At 47.6% G+C, this 20,591-nt stretch overlaps 1 protein-coding gene across 1 annotated transcript in view; it reads right to left on the minus strand.

Annotated features, from left to right (window-relative positions):
* Nucleotides 1–20,591, minus strand: part of ALPK2 (alpha-kinase 2) — a gene marked incomplete at its 5' end in the record, with an annotated part of 44,210 nt that overhangs the window by 6,070 nt on the left and 17,549 nt on the right. Inside the window, 4 exons of the mRNA XM_008570215.1 lie at nt 9,479–9,527; nt 14,380–14,597; nt 18,032–18,120; nt 19,655–19,929. Of these exons, the coding sequence (XP_008568437.1) occupies nt 9,479–9,527; nt 14,380–14,597; nt 18,032–18,120; nt 19,655–19,929 (631 nt within the window). The remainder of the gene's footprint in view (nt 1–9,478; nt 9,528–14,379; nt 14,598–18,031; nt 18,121–19,654; nt 19,930–20,591) is intronic.

The following is a 20,591-nucleotide window of genomic DNA, read 5'->3' on the forward strand; positions in this document are numbered from 1 at the left end:
TCTCCAAGCCAAGGATCGTCAAGGTTGCTGGAAAACTCTGGAAGTTAGGACAGAGGCATGGGACAGACTCGCCCTCAGAGCCTCCAGAAGGAACCAACCCTGCCGACACCTTGATTTCAGACCTCTGGCCTCCAGAATTATGAGACAATAAATTTCTGTTGTTTTAAGCCTTGAAATTTGTGGTAATTTGCTATAACAGCCCTAGGATTCTAATACAATGGAATAAAGAATGTTGTATTTGAGAACTTCTTCACACATTTCCATTTTTAGAAATGTTTTAGTTCTGTTGAATTTTACTAACTAGATCTTTTTATCCCTAACCTCCAATTAGCATAATTTTCTGGCCCATCACTTTGTGTTCATCTGTCCATCTTCTCTCACAATCTCCAGAAATGGAACAAAACACTTATTCCACCAAACATCATTCAGTAAAGTCTTTTCTCAAATACCTTTCCCCTTGGATGGGAGTGGTGTATACGGATGACCTCGGGACCTTGTTAAAATGCTGATTTGGATTCAGTAGGTCTGGGGTGGGGTCTGAGGTTCTACGTTTCCAAGAAGCTCTGAGCGATGCTGGTGTTGATGGTCCAGGGCCCCACTCTGAGAAGCAAGGTGACAAAGTACTCAAGGTGTTTCATGATCTCAGATCATCCCTATTTAACTGTGGAATTGTATTTATATTTAAATTGGGATGCAGGCGTATCTCATGTTCTTGAAGTCTGTGTCAAACAACATCATGACATCACACTGAAACGTTCCACTTGGCATGGGCTCAGGGAGCTCTCTGCACAATCCTGCCCTCACTCAACAAAGCTTTGTTCACTATTCACTATGTGTTAGAAACTATGTGTGAGGCTGATTTCTTGCTTAGAAACGATTCCTCTCTCCTCTCATCCTAATAATGAAGGAAGGAGTCTTTCAGACTCATACAAAAATCGCCCAATGACAGCATGGCTATGTTTCCCTCAGTCTGTCCTTTCACAGCTTCCCCGCCCAATTTCCTGCCTCCAAACATGCCAGGGATTGGGAGGCGAGGTTGCAGAGACTTCCAACCCTGGCCGTGCTGCCGAAACCGAGGTTCTTGTCTGGCTGAACAAAGGGCTCGTTTAAAGTGAACTAGGTGAGGCAAGAAAGCCCTGTAGAGAAGTTTCCCCACACTTTGGTGACCCTTTTAGAAGCCAGCCAGAAGCTATTTATAACAGCTTTGGTTTGATATCCTTTCTGAAGAAATTTTTCATTTGTAGGGAATGGCTGCAAGGACAAGGAATTCAGGGTGAGGATGAGGGTGAGGAATTGAAATAAGCCCTGGTTTGGTGTGTGATGTGCCTGTGTATAATAGAGAGATGGATCTGTGCATTGGTAGGACAGATTGTCACCTGCGTGTAAAGGGAGGGGCACTGGGGAGCCTTCCTCCCTGGGACACCTAGCAATCCTGAAATTTTGTCCATACCCTTCATTCTTATGTTTATTCATCATTTCTTCATTTATTGGGCACCAGCTGTATGCCAGACACTGTAGGGGAACTAAAATGGGTTAATAAGCTGTGTGGCTCTCTTCCAGAAGCTGCCACTGTGTAGGGAAGACACACAAACAAGTAATTACATTATACCGTGACAAAGTGCTGTGGAAGTGCAGAAGATGCAATTTTTCACACTGCCTAGTGAATTGTGAGAAGCTTTCGCAGGGAAAAGATGGCTTGGGGTTTAGCTGGGGAAGGGCACTGCTCGGGCAAGGTTCAGAGGAGCGTTCCAGGCAAGAGCCAGCGCTCTGAGGGGAGAGGGGTCGGGAGCACAGGCAACATGGCTTTGTATACCTTTCCCTGAGGATCAGCATTTCCCAAAATATGTTCTAAGGAGATGGAGCAAGATGCTTTGAAAAAAAATCCTGTGGTGTAAATACAGTGAGAAATACATAACATCCCCACCTGCCCCCTTGGACATTCAAAATATACATCAGCTTCCTAAATAAAGACTCTACTGAAGTCTCACACTAAAAACACCTCCTAAACTATTCAACTGAGGGTTTCCCAAAGTTGTTTGACACTGGAAATCTTGTTCTCACACAATCCCTTTGAAAAGTACTTCTGTAAAAGTCACTGAGCTTTTTAGGGTGGGGATCTGTGATTTCTAGGGAGGTTGTATTCTGGGCTGACCTCTTTGAATAGGTGACCTTCAGAGACCAAACTCAATAAACACCACCCCTCACAGGACCTTTCCAGGTAGACTCTCAGCGGTTTTCCCCTGCTGCCTGCCTCATCTAGAAGAGTGTAAGTCAGATCACAGCCAGGTGACTGTAGGAATGTCCACCCCCCTTAGAACCAGACGCAGCTTGTTCCTTCTCGCCTTCCAGGCCCTCTCTGCCCCAGCTCCCGCCCACCTCTGCCCTGATCACCCAGCCCCACGGCTCCTCCCTCAAGCCTTGATTTGAGCCACAGCTCAGGCTGCCTCCATGGAAACCGAGCCCTGGCACTGTCTTCCCTGACAGCCACCCTGGTTGGAAAAAAGCAGGACGCCCCAAGAACCCTCCTTTTGCAGAAAAATGAGAGGGAGGGGGGCAGAAGCACCCCACCGTGAGCCTGGTCTCTGGTTCTGCTGGCAGGGATATTCTAGAATCCCTGCACCGTTGCAAGGTTCCTGTTTGCATTTTTTCTGGAGGCACCCCAAACCAGCAGGGTCAACACAGCATTGTTGTAAGAGAAGAAAAAGAAAAAAGAAAAAAAAAAACCAAGGAAGGTCTCTATGGTGTGAGCTCTGAGAAAGAGAGAGCAGAGGGGCCCTGGGGAGTGCAGGAGAAGCACTCATCTGCTATGGGTCTGTTCTTGAGGCCACCTGAGTCCTGTCCATGAATGTGCAGGAAGCACACAGTCCTCTCCTAAATACCTGAAACTGACACTGGAGTTGAAGACAAAGATTGCTGAGGAGGGGACATTGGAGGGAAGATACCCGACAATTGGGCAGTCTGAGATCCCCACTGTCCTACGCCCCAGAGCTCTGATTCCCAAAGGCCCCGCTCACCTCTCCTGCGGATGGGAGGCCCCGTGGGGCCACGGGGCAGGCAGCGCAGGCCACGGAGAAGCGCGAGAGCATTCCCAGGAGGTGCGGGCTCTTGAGACTTCACCGTTCAGAGGAGCACGGCCGCCGTCCTGGCAGGGGCAAGGGTGGGGCAGGGGCAAGGCCACCCTTCCGATGTGTTCCGGGCTGGACAGCGCTGACTGCAGGACCTTCTGATTGACAAGCTCTGAAATCCTCAGGGAGGGCGTCTGCTGCCCTGGAACACCACCCCACAGTCAGTCCTCATTCTTTGCCTCTCAGTGGGCTCCTTCCCTCTGCCTTCAAACAGGCGTCTGGCTTCCTTCAGACAGACACACACACATGCACACCACCTTCTTTTTCTAGCCACCTTCTAGACTTTTTCTTGACTTCTGTTGACAAACCTGTTGAGTCCACAGCACCCTAGCAGCACATTCCCTCTCCAGTCCCTGTCACCGGCTCCCCCTCTGCATTTGGCTTAGACCTTCCTGAAGGCACGGATAACTTTTTTCTGGATGACTCTGGTCTTCACCCAGTCCTGTGGCTCAGGCTCTCTGTGACCTCTGACCTTCTCAGCCATCCCCTTGGGCCTTCCTCATCTCTGTCCCCTCCTACTGGCCACCAGCATGTCCTGCAGGAGCGTTCTCCAGTCTACCAGGCTTCTCTCTAGATGTTCTTCCTGTTCAGGCTGGACTCTGAAGTCGTGGCAAGTGACGAGGAGCCCATCTGTGAGCCCTGCAGGTCCTGGGAAAGGACTGGGCCGGGGGATAACCAGGGAGTAGGGTCAGGAGTGGAAGGAACCCACGGCTCCCAACTCCGGTCAACAGAACTGTCCTTTGGAAGACTTTGGGGCAGAGGCCAGGGGACGGCCATGCTATTCCCACCCTGTGCAGGGGGTGCGTCCTGCTGACTCCCTTGGGCCCCCCAACACACACTAAGAGCATTGCTAGTAGCGTCAGCTTGTCCAAACTGTGAAAATGATCACTGCTGCCTCCTGGGCTTTCAGATTTCCTTGATGGCAAAGACCAGCCAAATAAATCAGCCAGTGGGCCCATCAGCTCTGCTCCCAAATGGCTTGCTCAGGTTGAAATGGGATGCAGGCTGCCTTCGGGGGAGGTGACAATGGTGGCAATCCAGGAAAATTGATATTTGGGGAGGAAAAGTGCCTTTCTCAGGTTCGTTAGGCTTGTGGGACTGGCCCTCTGAAGCCGGGCATTGGTGAGTCAGCACAAATGTTTGGTGTTCTACAGTGACACAGACCCTGCTGTGAGATGCTTAAAGGACATCAGGAAATTCTGTTCCAAGGTCCATGTGCTTCCTGCCCTCCTGGCAGATTTGTGCATTGCTTTAAATAGTCTGTCTGGAGCCACCACACACAAACACAAGCCTATTCCAGGGGTGAGCTCCTCGAAGATGAGATGCCCTTTCTTCCCATCTACAGTTGGTCTCGGCCCTTCCTCTCCAGGTACGTGGTGTCTGGGACTTGTGCCTGGGCACAGCATCCCAGGCGACTTTGTCCCCTCCGTCGGCCCGTTGCACACAAGGGTGCCCCAGCGGGCTGCCCTTGGCATTGAAGGCAGAGCCTTTTTTCTGGAACCCAGTGTGGCCGAACGTGGGAGTTGATTTTAGTATTTCCTCTTTTTCGTGGCTTGGAGGGCCTGAGCTGGGCACGCAGGCATCCATAGAGTCTGCCTTGTCAGGGTACCTACCGTCCCCTGTGTCCTCCTTAACGTGGGCCCTTGTCACCTCACACTTGCCCCTCCTCAGGGAACAAGTCATTCATGACTCTGTCCAGGGTCTCCTTAATCTGGCTTCCATGTCAGGGATGCCTGACACATGCCACACGTCCTAAGGCTCATCGCCCTCTCTTCCAAGGGTAGAGACGCAGTGCTGGCCAGCGGCCACTCTGGGAAGTGTCCTTTGCGGCTATTCATATCCGTCTTACTTTAGCCCAGTGCTTACCAACTGCATGAAGTCTGCTCATGCTACCTCTCTGTGTTTTCCTTCCATTCAGCAATATGGCTTTTTCTTTTGGAGCCTACAGAGGGCAAAGTATTGGCTCTGGTTCCCTCTGGTGGCTGATTTGCAATCCCGCCGTCCCCCCCCAGAACCCCCGCCTCTCACGCTGGCTGGGGAAGGGCGAGGGTTTGCAGGGCCCAGGGTGGCATGAGAGGTCTGTTCCCCAGCACGCATCACTTTAGATTGGTTTGGGGTTAATTAGGTTAAATTTCCAAATCTCTGGTTATAAAATTTGGCATTTTTCATTGTCTCCTTCAGAGAACTCTAAATGGCTGAGCAATTTCAAATCAAAAATTTGTTCAACAATCCAGTTAGTATCTGGGTCTACCTAGAAAATCGATTATTGGATGTCAAAACAATCCTGTTTGCCATTCTATGTAACTTGAAGTTTTTGTACTCAACCTTTGCCAAAAGATTAAGGGTACGGAGGTGCAGGTGGTGCGTCTCCAGACATATTCATATTGCTGATTCCCAGGAGAAATATGACATACTTCTGCTTTAAGGATCATACTACCAAGTGAAGATGAATTAAATGACTAAGTTATGATAGTTCCCTGGCTTCTTTGATAAGATTATAAACAACTATTTACTCTCAAAATAGTATCACAACCTTTGTCTTCATTAAACAAGACAGCAAAACAGGTTACATTACTAGGGCGTCAGCAGCCAAAAATATGGCCCAGATTAAAACAGAAGCGAATATTTTCTTTAAATGACACAGAGCAGTGCTTCTTATGATGGTGCCATTCCCTACAGCCAAGCGCTGCCAAGCACCAGCCTTCTATAGAACTCCCAAATCTATCTCTCCATCAGGGATGAACTAAGCATGCACGGAATGCTTACTAAGAATAAAGAGAATGTAACATGCTTAATGCACCTTACTTCTCAGTCTTGTCTCCTGCTGGCTTTGGAAGCCCCTCTGCAGCCTGCAACCCTCTCCCTGCTTTCTCCCTCTGCTTGTTTGCTTCCCATCTGGACTCTTCTCTTCCTGTATGCAAAAGCACCTTTGAATCTGAACCCTTTCCAAGTCTGTGGCCATTGTTCTAGCTCCATTTTGCAGCTTTGGCTTTCACTGGAGAGTTTCTTCAATGCAATCTCACCTCCCGGGGTTGGGGATCTGTCCCTTTTCCTCCAGGCACTCATCTGGCTCTGTGCCCCTTCAAGCAGTAAGTACTTACGAACTCCTGCCTGCAAGCAGGCTGCCCCCGGCCCTGTACCTGCTCTTCCTCCTGTTAAGTGAGGAGGTTGGACATGTCGTTGGTTTCTACTTTAGAACAGAGGGTTTCCAAGGAGCCTCTAAAGAGACTTCTCAGCCACCCTTTACTCTCTGGAGAAGTTCCCCCTCTTATCAGTTTTCAAACTGGGATTCTAAGATGTGTTTCTTTTGAAAAGAATCGTAGCTTAAAAGATAAAGTTTTTTTTAAAAAGCTTTTAAAAAAACCCAACAGCAATGGACAAGATGATCTAATATCCCTTCTAAAGTTCTCAAAGGCTTCAGAATTCCCTTCTCCCACTTCCTCCTCCCTAACCTCTCGTTGCGTGGGAAGGTGGTAAGTAACACTTTGTAGACAGCGTTTCGCACTGAGCTCCAGACATCAGTTCCAATGGCTCTTGGGCAGCTGCCCCAGGCCAGATAAGTCACATTAAAGCCAAGAACAAAACCAAGGGATTGGATTTCTTTTTCAGTTAGGAGAAAAAATGCGCCATTTGAAGCTTTCAGTTGGTCTGGGTTCCTGGAAGCTGTTGATGTGCTTTTAAAAGATGTCTTAATCACGCTCTTAAGTCCATCTAAGTTTTTGAAGCTTCTTGGGCAGGTTTCTGCTTTGTTTGGTAGAAAGTTGTTCTAAATAACTGTGTGAAATTTGCTACCATGGTGTCAGGCTGAGGCATGAGAAGGAAAAGAAAACTAATATTTATCTAGTTCACACCGACCCACAGATTAACTGAGGGACTCCTCAGGGCAAGCCTTAGTGTGCCCATTCTGTAGATCAGGGGCTTTAAGAACTTGAAGTCAGGGCCGGCCCGGTGGCTCACTGCTACAGTGCGCTGCTTGGGAGTGTGGCAGCGCTCCCGCCGAGGGTTCGGATCCCACATACAGACCGGCCGCTCACTGGCTGAGCGAGGTGCGGGAGCAACACCGAGGGTTGTGATCCCATTGCCGGTCCCGGTCTGGTACAGGTGCGACACTGAGGATTGCGATCCGTTGCCGGTCACAAAAAAAGACAAAAAGGAAAAAAAAAAAAAAAGAGAGAACTTAAAGTCACATGCCCACAGTTACATGGCTGGTCCAATGAGAGGCCAGGATTCAAACCAGACCTGGGCCATGCCTGAATTTGCAATGTCCTAAAGAGAACATGGAGTCTATAAAAAAAAAAAAGTCCCCTTGGGAAATCCTTCTGGGGTCCAGAGGACTTCATAAATAGGACACCATATACTTCATCTTCTAAAGGGAGACACTTGTCCGGGACAAATGCTAAACTGGATGGGATGCAGGGACATCAGGCATAAAGTGGTCTGTTATGGGAAAACTGGGATGTATAGTCACCCTCCTCATCAGGTAGGCTAGACAAATGTCCATGACACCAGGAAGCAAGGCTCTCACCAGGAGAAGCAAAACTGAGTGGCAGGGCCAAGACTTGAGCCAAGTCTCTCTCTAAAACACCCGTCCATACCTCCCCCTATGTCATCACCACTCCCAATGTTCTCTTCACAAGCCCAAGGCCATGACCAAAGAACTTTCCTGCAGCCTATGACAGTCAGGGCTCTGGGCAGCACTGGGGGAGAAGCATGGAGATAGTTCCAACATAAAACTTTATTATCACTGAGCAGTTTTTCAGAATGAGCCACATCAGGGCAAAATATCCAAACTGCATCTTGGTTCTAAAACCAAATTAACAGCTTTGTGCAACCAGCAAGAAATTTGTGAACCAGACTTATTGATTTGGAGTTTAAAAGAAAGAGTGGTCCTCTTTCCACTTTCTTTACATCCCTCTACTTTCTGCCATCCTTCATTAAAGCTGAAAACCAGTGTATTTGTTAGAGCATAACTGAGGCTGATAGTCTGAAATAGCCAGAAAGCTCACATAGATAAGTTGTTCCCAGCCACGGGGGAGTAAGCTGTATTCATCACGCCATGTTATTTTCTGTGTTTCTATGCTTTGACATCTGGGGTCTTCCTGGCCCTGGAAAGACTGTTCCTCTCAGGACTAGCCAGTTTCTAGATATGATAAATGACCCGCCTTCTGGAGCACCTTCCATATGCAAACCAACCAGTCCAGAGCCCGCACCCCCCCCCACCTCCTCCATCAGGCTCTCAGCCTGCCCTAAGCACCCTGGGCAGGTGCCAGACTTCTGGGGATAGTCTCTACACCCCAGAGCCTGCTGGAAAACTTCAGACTGGCCAATCTTAAACCTGTTTACCTTGTCTCACCCATGCCTTCCTTAGGAAACCCTGATAAAAATTCTTGCCCAGGTTTTCCCCTCACTTCCTCTGCCTCCTGATTGACCCTGACGTTTCTCAGGTGGCCCCCCATGGCATGGCATGCACCCTCCTCTTGGGAACTGTGGGTAACAAACTATCTTTTCAGTGACAGTCGTCTTCTGATCTGTTGGCCTTACCATACCTAAATAATAACAACACGTACATTTTCAAATAGAAGCCATCTCCTCCAAAAGTCGTTTGCCCCCTTTTTCCTCCTCCTTATGGATGGGCTGAGTATGTGGGAAGAGCTGTAGCAGGCAAAGGCATCGTGGCTGCAACACACATGACATCTCCACCAAGAACCACAAGTGAGAAGGGACAGTTTGGTAAAAAGATCCCCCTGGTAAAATGTCATCATCGCATCATCTGGATGTGCCTCACACTGATGAAAGCAATTCCCTAACTTAGGAAATTAAAGCCATCAAAAACAAGTAACTCATCACAGCTCTGTGACAGCCACTTGCTCCTGTAATTGTCATGGGAGTCTGTGAGCTGCCTAAAGTACTAGTGGGGAAGAAAGTAAATTTAAAATGTATAAATTGAATTCACGGCAGTCAATTGCAAAAATGTATATGCGTGTTTTTGAGAAGCTTTTAATAGTGAAGATATTAAATGCAGAAAAATGCAATATTCACAGTTAAGAAACATCCCAATAACGTTAGCATTTTTTCTCCCCGTGGCACTCCTGTTAGTAATTAATTTCGAAATGCGTTTGTAAGAGTTCTTGTTTGTTTCAATGTTAAGAAGCAAATGTATTTCCCAACGAGAATAAAGCCCATAAATACTTTATGAAAGTGAGGGAATTGAACTGAATTTGTCCCAAGAATGTTTGTCATCCACGGTCAGGACAAGAAATCCACTTTGCCCACATCAGCCCAGCAGGGTCTGCTGGGAGGTGCTCGCTCGGAAGCCCTGCGCTGAACGATATGCATTCGATTTTCCTACTCACCCTTTCCCCAGTGTTGCTATGCCAACGTCAGTTAATTTCATTCCCACACCTGTAGGAAGAGAGAGCAAAAACAGAGTGTGTGTTACTCAGGGATCCTCAGAAAGGACAGGCCATCTATCCCCAGGGAATAGGTAGTGACAACCCGTCATTATTTCCCTGCCTGTGTAAATGTGTGCTTTTCTGCTGGTTTCCAACACCAGAGCCCTCTGACAGCCTTTTGGACATGCATCCCACTTTGGGGTGACAATGGCAAAGGCAGGCCCTCCAGTGCCACAGATCAGGCATGTCAACCTCATGTGGTCAGACAACCCAAGGCCTTCCAGCTCTGGAAATGTCCTCAGCCAGCCTAGCCCACCCAGCCCCATAATGGAGGAGGCAGCCAGCACTCCGTGAGTGGAGCTGGGGCTTGTCACTTTCCCATGAGTGCTGTCCCCAGAAATGCTCTGATTTGGGCTTAGGTCTGGTGCCTATTCCTCACTGAAAGTGGAAACTCTTCCCAGTGGAAGGAGGGGGTGTGGGCTGGGGAGGTCACTGTCAACAGTGAGAAAGTTCAAGGCAGCCTTTGTTCTGTTCAAAGCCAGACTCCAGATGTGCAGTTTCCCGTTCCCATAAAGACAGTTTTCCCATCCAGGACTGAAGATGTCCTGGCTCAGCTTCAGACCCAGGCAAACACTCCTGAGTTCTATGTAGACCTCTAACCAGTGGCCTGGGACACCGACATTCGGAACCCATGGTCTGACCCTTTAACACTTAACCTAACCTCTACCCATTAAACCAGGTTTGAGTGGGAGGGATGAGGCTACCAAAACCCAAACCACAAAACAGCTACCTGAGCTTCCCACTCCAGTTCAGCAAAGAGCTGCAGGCTCCCCTGCTCGGAGCCCCAGCACGCAGGAGTCTTTTGACTCCTGCCTTCCCAGCAGGAGTGGTGGGGAGAGTAGCTAGGGAACTGGGGTTCGAAGAGAATGGACAATCCTACCGTCTTCCCACGTGAGGCAGGGCAAGAGCTGGTGCCCCTTCTGCACTAGAAAAGTGCCAACCTCTCTCACTCTGCCCCCAGCCTCAGCCCGCATCCTTAAGGCTCCCGGTCTAGCAGGAAGTAACGGCACCTCCCTGAAGCCCAGCGTGGGGATGGCCTCTAGGCCTTTCCAGAATCTCCTCCCCCCAATCAGGTACCAATTTTGTTCCTGCCCCCCTAAGTTGGTGGCTCTGGCACTTGCCTCAACTGAGTGGACCTCTGACATGACCTCACCCATACAATCCAGTGACTTTTTATCACAGAGCAAGGGACCCATAGTGCCACTCCATCCAGTGTGTCTGGACCTGCTGGACATCAGGCATGGGTCTTGACCCTTTCTCTCTTACCCTTGACTCTTCTCCTACATGGACCAGGCTGTGAGCACTGCTATTCCCCACCATCAGCAGGTGACCTGCCCACGGAGGGGCCTGACAGCCTAGAAACCAGTCTGGGCTGTGGAAGAAGGAACCAGCATCCCCCCAAAGCCAGCCCTGAGGATGAGATCTGATGGCAGCCTGGTGGCAGTAAAGAATCATGCTCCATGATTCTTTACTCCTATGAGTGCTGTGTTCTAAGGCCTGGGAAAGGAATGCTGCAGGGTTAATGTGTGATTCAGCAGGGGCCACCTGGAGCATGGCAAAAACACAGGCCACGCTGTTATTCAGGCTGGCTGGTCAGACAGAAGCAATGAGCCCAGCTGTTCTTCAGTGCACCTGTGAGCTCAATTAGACACGGCATTTGGGGGAACCAGTGAGCATTCTGAAAGCCTCTTTCACAGTTGGTAACTAATCAGTCTCATTCTTTCAAAGCTGCTAACAACTCAAACATATGTAGAAATATGCTTCACATAGCTTTTATCACAGGAGCCATGCTTTCAAAAAAAAAAGAAAAAGACACCAAACTGCAAAAGCCCTCTATGGACATCTTGTTTCATGGAAGGTTGTATTTAAAAATTACAGCTCTAAGTTGCATAGAAGTGTGATTTTACAAAGTCATTTGGCAAAAGGTCCTTGAACTTGGGGAATTGCTTTCCCTTGCTTCTCAAGGGAAATTACCAACTGTCATTTACAGTTTAGAAAAATAGAATGCAATTTTTGAAAGGAAACGTCTCTCTCTTGGTTTAATAATTTGCCAGCAATTCAACCAAGGTTATTAAGAGTCTCTAGAGGATAATAATCTAAATTCTAGTGTGCAGCTATCAAAATGAGTTGGAGAGAACAGTAAGCTACAGGTTGTTTCTGGTGGAAGGAAGGAAGTCGGCAGCCTCAGGAGTCCCCTCTCCAGAATTTGAGTTCTCAGGTCTTCTGGATGACAGCTTCTTAGAAACCCAAGTGGACTCACCAGTGTGTGTAGGTCTTAGGTCCAAATCACATCTTGCCTTTTACCCCAGAAACCTACAGGACCTGGCACTATCCTATAAATAAACGAATGCAGCCAGGGAGAGGAGAACTTTTAAGACGTCAAGAAAGTGATAGTTGAATTTGGGCTGGTTGGTTGTTTCATCCTAATTCCAGTGTCTCTGTATCATCATAAAAAGTGGGGATTGCTTAGGAAATGAATGTGCCATCTCATGCTACAATGACGATGACAAGAAAAAATTTTCCCAGCAGCAGAGAGGAAATAAACACTGTTGTAAAACACCGTGCCAACACATTAAACTGCACACATCATTTACCAAGAGATGTAACGTTCCACTACAGTCGTTTACTAGTGCCTGGGAGTGAAACTAGCAGTGCATGAAGCTCTAGGGTGTTGCTTTTCGGTGGAAGAACGATGTGTAATGCAAAATTAACTCTGCAGGAGGAAAGACAGGGGACAGCATCAATTGCACAGCTGGAGTCTAAATAGAATAAGTAGCTGTCTGTAAAGACCACATTTGTGTGTGTGTGTGTGTGTGTGTGTGGCAGCAACGTCTCTTTAGAGAGAGCAGAGATGCTGCCTTAAGCGTACAGATGGGCCCATGTGAAAGACTGATGCACTTCCCAGTTGGCCTGCCTGGTGTCCCTCCAAGGGCTCGGGAGTGGGAGGGATGGTGCGCACACTGGAGCTTTCTAACATCAGGAGACACTTGCAAAGGTCAGAAGCAAATCTCCTGCAAGTTTGTTAATTTGTGGTTTAGTGGAAAGAGCTTAGGATTCAGAGTCATAAAATGTGGGCTGGAGTCTAGGACCCTTCTACTTACTACTGAGTGACAGCAGGCAATTAAATCATTGTCTCCAAGCCTCAGTTTTCTTATCTGACAAATGGGGATCACAATATCTTCTTTGCAGGGTTATGATGAAGATTAAATAAAAAATAATAGAAAAAAATGAGTGCATACAAAAACTGGTGAAGTCTAAGGAAGGTCTGCAGTTTACGTAGTTATATGGTGCCAATGTCTATCTCCTGGCTTTGATCACATTCTGTAGTTATGTAGGTGAAGCTGGTGAACTGTACGTAGGGAATTCTCTGTATGTTTTTGCAAATTCTTGTGAGTTTATAATTATTTCAAAACAGGGAGTTAAAAAGTAGGAACATTTATTATATGACAGTGTTGGGGTAAATGTTTTACTCTCTCATTTAATCCTCACGACTACCCCATGTGGAAAGTACTGAGGCAAAGAGAGGTTAAGTAATATGCCCAAATCTAACAGCCAGGAAGTGTCGGTGCAGGGAACAGAACCCAGAGGGGTCTTGCTCACCACCCTGCTCCAGCTAGAGCTAGCTGGGGATCCTTGAATAGGACGGTCTGATATTTAGCAGGCCTACAATAGTGTAGTTCAGGTTTTTCTTAACAGCATTATTATTTGGGAAGAAAAAGGAATAGGGAAACCCCTGCGACAGAAGCTGTTGGTGCCCCACCCATTGCCCTCACCCTGGCCACTTCTGTGCACCTGGCTCCACCTCCAGGTGCCACCACCAGCATTTCTTGTCTTGAGAACTTCCTCTGATCGTGTCTTGACCAGCCTGGCTTGCCCATGTGGCAGATGGCGAGTGCAAGGGAGTTAATGCCCCACCAGGAGCAGCTTGCCACTCATGGCAATGGTAGCTGGTGTGCAAACATCCCTGCCCCCTCGCTCCTGAGACGGGATGATTCTGAGAAGTGTGTTCTCCCCAGGCTCCCAGCAGAGTGAGTACCAGTTGCCCACAGCAGAAACTGGCTGCGTAACAACAAACCTATTGGCCTTCCCTTCCTGGGTCCCACTTCCCCACTCCCCTACTAGTGTTTCCTGGGATTCCCTCCCAAATAAGCTACAGATTTGTACTCAGATACTTGTCGTCTCTGGTCTTTCTCTGGGGATACCCTAATTATGACATTCCGTCTTCATACAGGAAATGGTATTCCTAAAAATTTGTGTATAAGTTGAAAAATACTGTAAATTCACCAGGGGAGCTTAAAGTCCAAAGCATTCTAAAGACCCTTTCACCTATTGAGAACAAAATCCTACATCTTTTTTTTTTGGTGGCTGGAAGTACAGGGATCGAACCCTGGACCTTGGTGTTATCAGCACCACGCTCTAACTACCTGAGCTAACTGGCTGGCCCAAATACTACATCTTAATTTATCTTTTGCTACATCTGGATTTTCATATATACTTCCGAGTTTGTACCCACTGAATATATAACAATAAAGCTAATCTCTGGTAACCCGTTGTAACAGGAAGGCATTATTGGCATAAATTATTAACATGAACATTATTACTCCACTTGGCTGGTCATTTCAGGCTCCTTTGTCAAGTCTTGTTTCTGATGAGACATTAGTAACCCCTTCTGCAGGTAAAGGTGTTTAAAGGCACCCAGCAGACTGCCACCTCCCCTCCCCACCCACCCTCTCCCCATCCTGTCCCAGGAACACCGCAGGCCCACAGCGTCCCTGCAGCCCGGGCCAAGCTGCTCCCCTCACCCTGCATGTCCGTGACCAGGAGGCAGCCACTTGTTTTCTGGTACACCCAGTGCTGGAAGGTACAACATTTCTGTCCAGCCTCTGATTCTCTTCTCAGGAAGTTTATTTCCTTCCCGTCCCTGATGGAATACTTCACAAATTCTCCAATCAGCTCCTCCTCCACTGTTGCATAAGGGATGTTGTTCTCAGGCCGATGGATAAGAAAAATAGGAATGATCCTGGCAAGGAAGAGAACAGAGGCACACATCAAGTTCTCAGATGGGAAGAAACGCTACTGGTGCTTTCTATCCTCACCTGGAGCAACAGGGAGCTGTAGAATCAATCTCCTAGTTCCATTAGATTTAGACTAAAAATCCCTCCAATGATTACTCAATGAGTAAGAGTACATGTTTCTGGCTTTTACCTGTTTTTAGAGTTGGTTAGAAATCCTTTCCTGGGATGGAGTCTAATTGCTTATGTAGCAATGAATATATTCATTGTAGTCATATCTTAATGACCCATTGGTCGTAATCCATCCATCCAGCCAGGCTTCCTGCCTTTCATCTATCCATCTATCCATCCATCCATCTTTCCTTCTTTCTATTTACCCATCCATCTGTTGATCCTTCTTTCCTTCCATTTGTTCAGTCAACAAATATTGACTCAGTAGCCTCTACGTGTCAGATGCTCTTTCAGGTGCTTTCCACAAAACAGCAGTAAAGAAAACAAAGACTCTGATACCATGGATCTTACATTTAAATGAAGGAGACAGACAACAAACAAGTAACTGTATGTTGCTAAGTGCTAGGTGGAAAAATAAAGCCATGGAAAGGAGTTTGGTAGCACAGGGGTGGAGAAGGGGCTGCTATTTTATTTAGCGGGGTCAGAGAAGTCTTTGCTAATTAATAAAGAACATTTGAGCAGAGACCTGTAGGAAGTGGGTGAGGGGTGGGGGGACCATGAGGATATCTACGGCAAGAGCATCCCAGGCAGAAGGAACAGCAAGTGGAAAAGGCTCCATGGCAGGTTCAAGGAGTGGCAAGGGCCCTGTGTGGCTGGAGAGCAGTGAGCAGGGGGGAGAGGGGCAGGAGGCGAGCGAGGGCAGAGAGGGAGCAGGAGGCCAGGCCTCGGGGACCCGGTAGGCCGTGTGGAAAACTTTGTACTGAGTTGGAGGAGAGGCCATTGGAGGGTTTGGGGCAAGGGAGGGACATGCTCAGACCCCTGTGTTACAAGGATCACTGTCACTGTGTAGAGACCAGGCTGTGGGGGGCAAGCGCAGAAGCAGGCAGCCCACAGGGAGGCTACGCAATAATGAAGGCTGCGGGAAGTGGAGAGTTGATCAGACCCCGGGTGTATGTGTCAGCATTAATGCATTCACTGTTAGATCATCCTCGATGATTATTTCATACCTGCTTCTCTGTCCTCCGATCACCCGCATCTCCTTCCCCAAGCTCACTCTTAGCTTCCTGTTTATTGTGAAAACTGAAGCAATCAGAAAAGAACGTCTAAAAGCTGCCCCCGCCATCTGTCCCCATCTTCCGAGGTCCATGTCCACATGCTCCCTCCCTGCACTGTGACGAGCCGTCCCTGCTCCTACCTGACCCACCTCTCTACTCGTGCTCTGGATCCGAGCTCCCCTCACTACTCAAGGTACTGCTCCAGCGCTTGTTCCCCACTGTCCCCCCATCGATAGCTCCCTCTGCAGAGCCACTCCCAAGAGCACAGCAGTGTGCTGTAATAACTGTACACAGCATGATGACCCTCAGCCCACTCCAGCTACTGGCTCACAGTTTGCATCAAAACTCAAATCCGCTGTGGACTCACCGTTTCAGACCCCTTCCCTCCCATTTTCTCCTGCACCTCCCGCAGGGGCTTTCTCTCTAACGAAGCTTCTGCCAATGGCATCACAACCAACATGTTGCTCTGTCTAATGGCTTCTCTCAGCCCTTGCCTTGCTAGCTCTCAGCAGCTCTGGACATAGCTGATCTCTCACTTCTTTCTCAAACACCTTCCCGTGGCTTCCAGCAGCCCACTTCCTCTTGGTTTTCCTCTGCTTCTCTGGCTACCTCTTCTCTGTTTCCTCTCCTGGTTCCTCCTCATCTCCGCAACCTTTGGACTCTGACATGTCCTGGGACAGCTCTTCTCTCTCTGCACACCCTCCCTAGTGACCTCCTTGCTTTAAACACCCCTCATATGCAGACCACTTCCACACTTCTATCTCCAGTCCAGACCTCTCCTGGTTGTTCCGGACTCACATTTCCCTGGGTCTACTCACTGTCTCCATGTGATGTCTAACAGGCATCTCAAGTTTAGATGAACAGCTCATTTGTCCCTGCCTTAAACTCGACGGGGGTGTGATGGTTGGTGTCGATCTTCTTTGTAAAAGTCCCACAAGAGCCCTTCAATGAAGATGCCTCAAAAATGGTTTTAAGCCAGGATCTTTAAAGGTAAACATACAGGACAATCCTGAACAACTTGGTGGCCAGACCCAAACTTAGAGATCACTCTGGTCTTTCATAGTTTGGTGTTCTTTTCCTCATAAAGGGTCCCAAATAGTGTTAGAGTCAAGCCATATGAAACTCGGGTCTGTCCTCGCCGCAGTGCACTGGGGTTGTGTATGTGGTGGGACTGATGAGTGGGCTCAATCTTCCCTTCCTTGAGGAAGGACTGAAGAGGACAGAGACTGGGAAGAGGGGGGGACTTAAGAAAAAGAATGGGCGAGTTCTTACAACACAAATCCTTAACTCTGTCCAGGTGACAGAAAAGCAATTTAAGTGGGTTTTCTTTGCATTACATTAATTTTCTTGAAGTTGCTGAGAAATAAGTATGTTAAGCATTTATTGACAAAGAGCAGAAAGTATTAAACCTTATCCATGATATGCCCATCATACTGCCTCAGGGAAAGTATTTTCCCCACTTTGTGAGTTAACAGAGACGATATAGACAAGAATTCCTTCCTTCTTTCTTCTTGTTATTTTTACTGATATATAAATGGCTGCTCTGTCTGAAATTTCCATCGTGCACTGGTACAGCGCTTTCTCTTTCCACTTAAGCATGCAAATATGATCTCAACCAGATAAACAGAATGGCCAGCACAAGCTCCAGACTCCCCCCAAATTTGCTTGGGCCAATAAATATTTAGGCAATGAGTGGATAAAAGTAGTCTGTGCAATTTATTTCTGTAGGATTCTAGGAAGCGGGTACTGTGTTTCTGATCACCCAGTCCACTCTTCCCTGATGCATCGCTGTATCTTATTTTTATCATAGGACTAATTGTTTTGCGATGTTTTCTTGTTCTCTTGTATTTGCTTATTGTTTAGACTATGTAATATCCATGAGAGTAGATACCGTTTCTTTTTCTATTTAACGTGGTAGTTTCATTTATTGAATGAATTAATCCATTCATTCATCCGTCAGTCCATCTAGTCAATCATTCAACTATCCATATATACATACACAAATTTAAAGAATATTTATCAAGTATCTCTCTGTAAGCCTCTGGAGACCCAGCCAGAAACAGGATAGTGGCCACATGATCCCTCATAGAGACTACAGACTGAGAGACTAAGCGAAATGCTTGTCCTGCTGGTCCTTCTCACCCTCTCATCCCTCCAGGCCCTCCCAGTCCTCAGCAAGTCAGGGGTGGTAACACAGACAGGGTAAACGCACTTACTCTGGCACTTCTCCAAAGCCTTCCAGAGGCTGTGCTTCAGCAGCATAGATCTTGGCATAGTATCTGGCTGTATTTTGAACATAGCATTCCTGTATCACCCAAACACATGGGAAATTCAGGTGATTAGAAGAAATTCAGACAGAGTCTTGCCCAGAAAGACTATTCAGTAGATTTCCCAATATAGGTTAAGGCAATGGATTCCCAAATCCCCTGGCTGGGGTCACAGAGGCAACAATTATTGCAACCTAGAGTTGGCCACTTACAGAGGAGCTCTGAGACATGAAGGAACTATCCAGTTGAAGGTCAAGAGGTCTTTGAGGTCAGCTGTCCCTGAGCTATAAAATTTCTAGAACCAGCATGGCTGAAGTCCACCCCTACACTAAGGGGACTGCCCCTCACATGATGTTAGGTAGTGCTCGGGCCCTGCTGGGCTTCCTGTGACATCTCCCATTGCAATTCCTTTCCAAAGGTGTAATTTGAGTAGTAAATAATAAACACCTTGACAAGATTTCTGGCTTAGGAAAAGCAAAGTGGATTCTGCTTCCTACTCTGTGGGGCCTTTCTGCGTGGGAGTCTGGATGCTGGGGGATTTTCCATGACTGGGTCATACTTTAGATAGAAGGAATACTCAGTGAAAGGAAAGAAAGAAGAGGGGTGGATTCAGAGGAGAAAAGAAAGCAATTGGCAAACTCCTATACTCGGAGAAGAGTCCCACGTGACATTGCCACACCTGAGAATCATGGATGGTTAATGTTTGACAGTATCTGAGAGATTCATCTAAGTTTAACCTATTAATTTAATGGGAAAAAATAAGAAGGGCACATAGTTTGTGAAAGAGCTAGACCCAACTCTCCTGGCAGCTTAGCCAGTACTGGTATCATGACTGAAATACAAGGGCACTTCATGGAAAAAGTTCATGGAAAAATAGAATTAAAAGATAATGCAAATCTTTCCATGAACTTTTTGAAGTGCCCTCACACATGGATCAAGGTGGGGGCAAGTTAATGCTCTCTTCTCTCCGCCTCACCTCAAGTGTCTATGACTCAATAGCATAGAGAGGTGGGAACTCAGCCGGAGACTTGGGTCAATCTCTTCATAGTTTATAAGATGACGTTGAACCAAACTTAAGAAGGCAGGAAACAAGACAAATACAGACTTTTCTGAATACACTTCACCCTCCTCTCTCTCCAAAAAACAAACCAAAACAAAACACTCCAGAAACTAGTGCCAATTTCATCTGTCCTTGGGGATCCTGGCATATGGTGGAGCTTAGAACGCCTCTTTCCATATCACCCTGTGTCCAAGTAGATTCAACCCCCCAGGTATCTCATGGGACTTCCCATGGACAGAAATAATCACATCCCAGGTCAGAACTGGTGAGGTGTCTCCAGGCATTGGCTGGATCCCAACTGGCCGGCCTGAGACCGAGACACTCCTCCTGAGAATGAGAAGTGATTGCCAGCATTCAGCCTTAATCCAGGGGTGCCCTATCACTGCACCCAGAAAGAAGAAAAACACCCTTTTGGAGACACTCCTATCAATTCTCAGTGTGATATTTTCATCACATGTTATCATGGGTCTCTCCCATACCTGAAGTGATACCTTTTGGGCAGACGGACCCACCTGGGCAGCCAGTTTGTAGTTCCTTTGAATGAGCTCATCGTTGTTTCTGGTCCCATGGGCGATGGCATTGTGTACCTTGAGCACACAGGCGTGGCCAGGCTGGAAGACGGGCATGAGGCCCCGCATCACTTTGCTGCGGAAGGCTTTGCGGTGGACCCCTTCTCCGAAGTGCAGCTCCTCCGTGGCAATCTGCCCGCGCAGGCGGTCCCCGAAGTATCTGTCGTTGAGAAAGTCTTCTTTGAAGATGAGCTGGCTGAATTCAATCTCCTCACATCCTAAAACATAGCACAGCTTCGGTTGGATGGAATATCCCCCAACCCTGCTCCTTGGTTTACTGCATGCAATGAGTGTTCCCACACGAGGATGATGACAAGGTTGCCCTGAAGAACCCAGAGGGAGAAACTGCACTTCACTCCCAATAGAGGCAGAGCTGAAAGAAGAGATGGGTGGGGGGCGAGGAAGAGACAGATCACTGGATGACCATGTGGGAGGATCAGCGTGAGGCCCCGATGGATCAGGTGCGAGGGGAGATCGGCTGGAGCAAAACCGGGGAGACCAGGAAAAGAACTTTAAACAGGTCTGGAAAATATAAGCAGAACCATTCAGGGTAACCAAAGGCAAGTTGAGGAGATGGGCAAAGTGTAGAAGAGGGAGAAAGGACCAGTGATATGACCTGATGTATCACGTCAAACTTCCATTATTGCCCCTACCCAGGATGCCCTCCACGAAAATTTACCACCACAGATATACTATATATCTGCTTGTGTGCCCCGTGTGTATCTGTGATTTATACACACAAAAAGGTAAGATTTTGTTGACTCCCAAGAACCAATTTTGGCCCTCTTGGGGGAAAAGCTGCCTCCACTGAGAAAGCACGTGATATAAGAAATAGGTAGGCAATAAACAACAAAAAGTTTAAAAAATTGCCTTTGAAGAC

The sequence above is a fragment of the Galeopterus variegatus genome, unplaced genomic scaffold, assembly GCF_000696425.1.
Source record: "Galeopterus variegatus unplaced genomic scaffold, G_variegatus-3.0.2 Scaffold582, whole genome shotgun sequence".
NCBI classification, from domain to species: domain Eukaryota; kingdom Metazoa; phylum Chordata; class Mammalia; order Dermoptera; family Cynocephalidae; genus Galeopterus; species Galeopterus variegatus.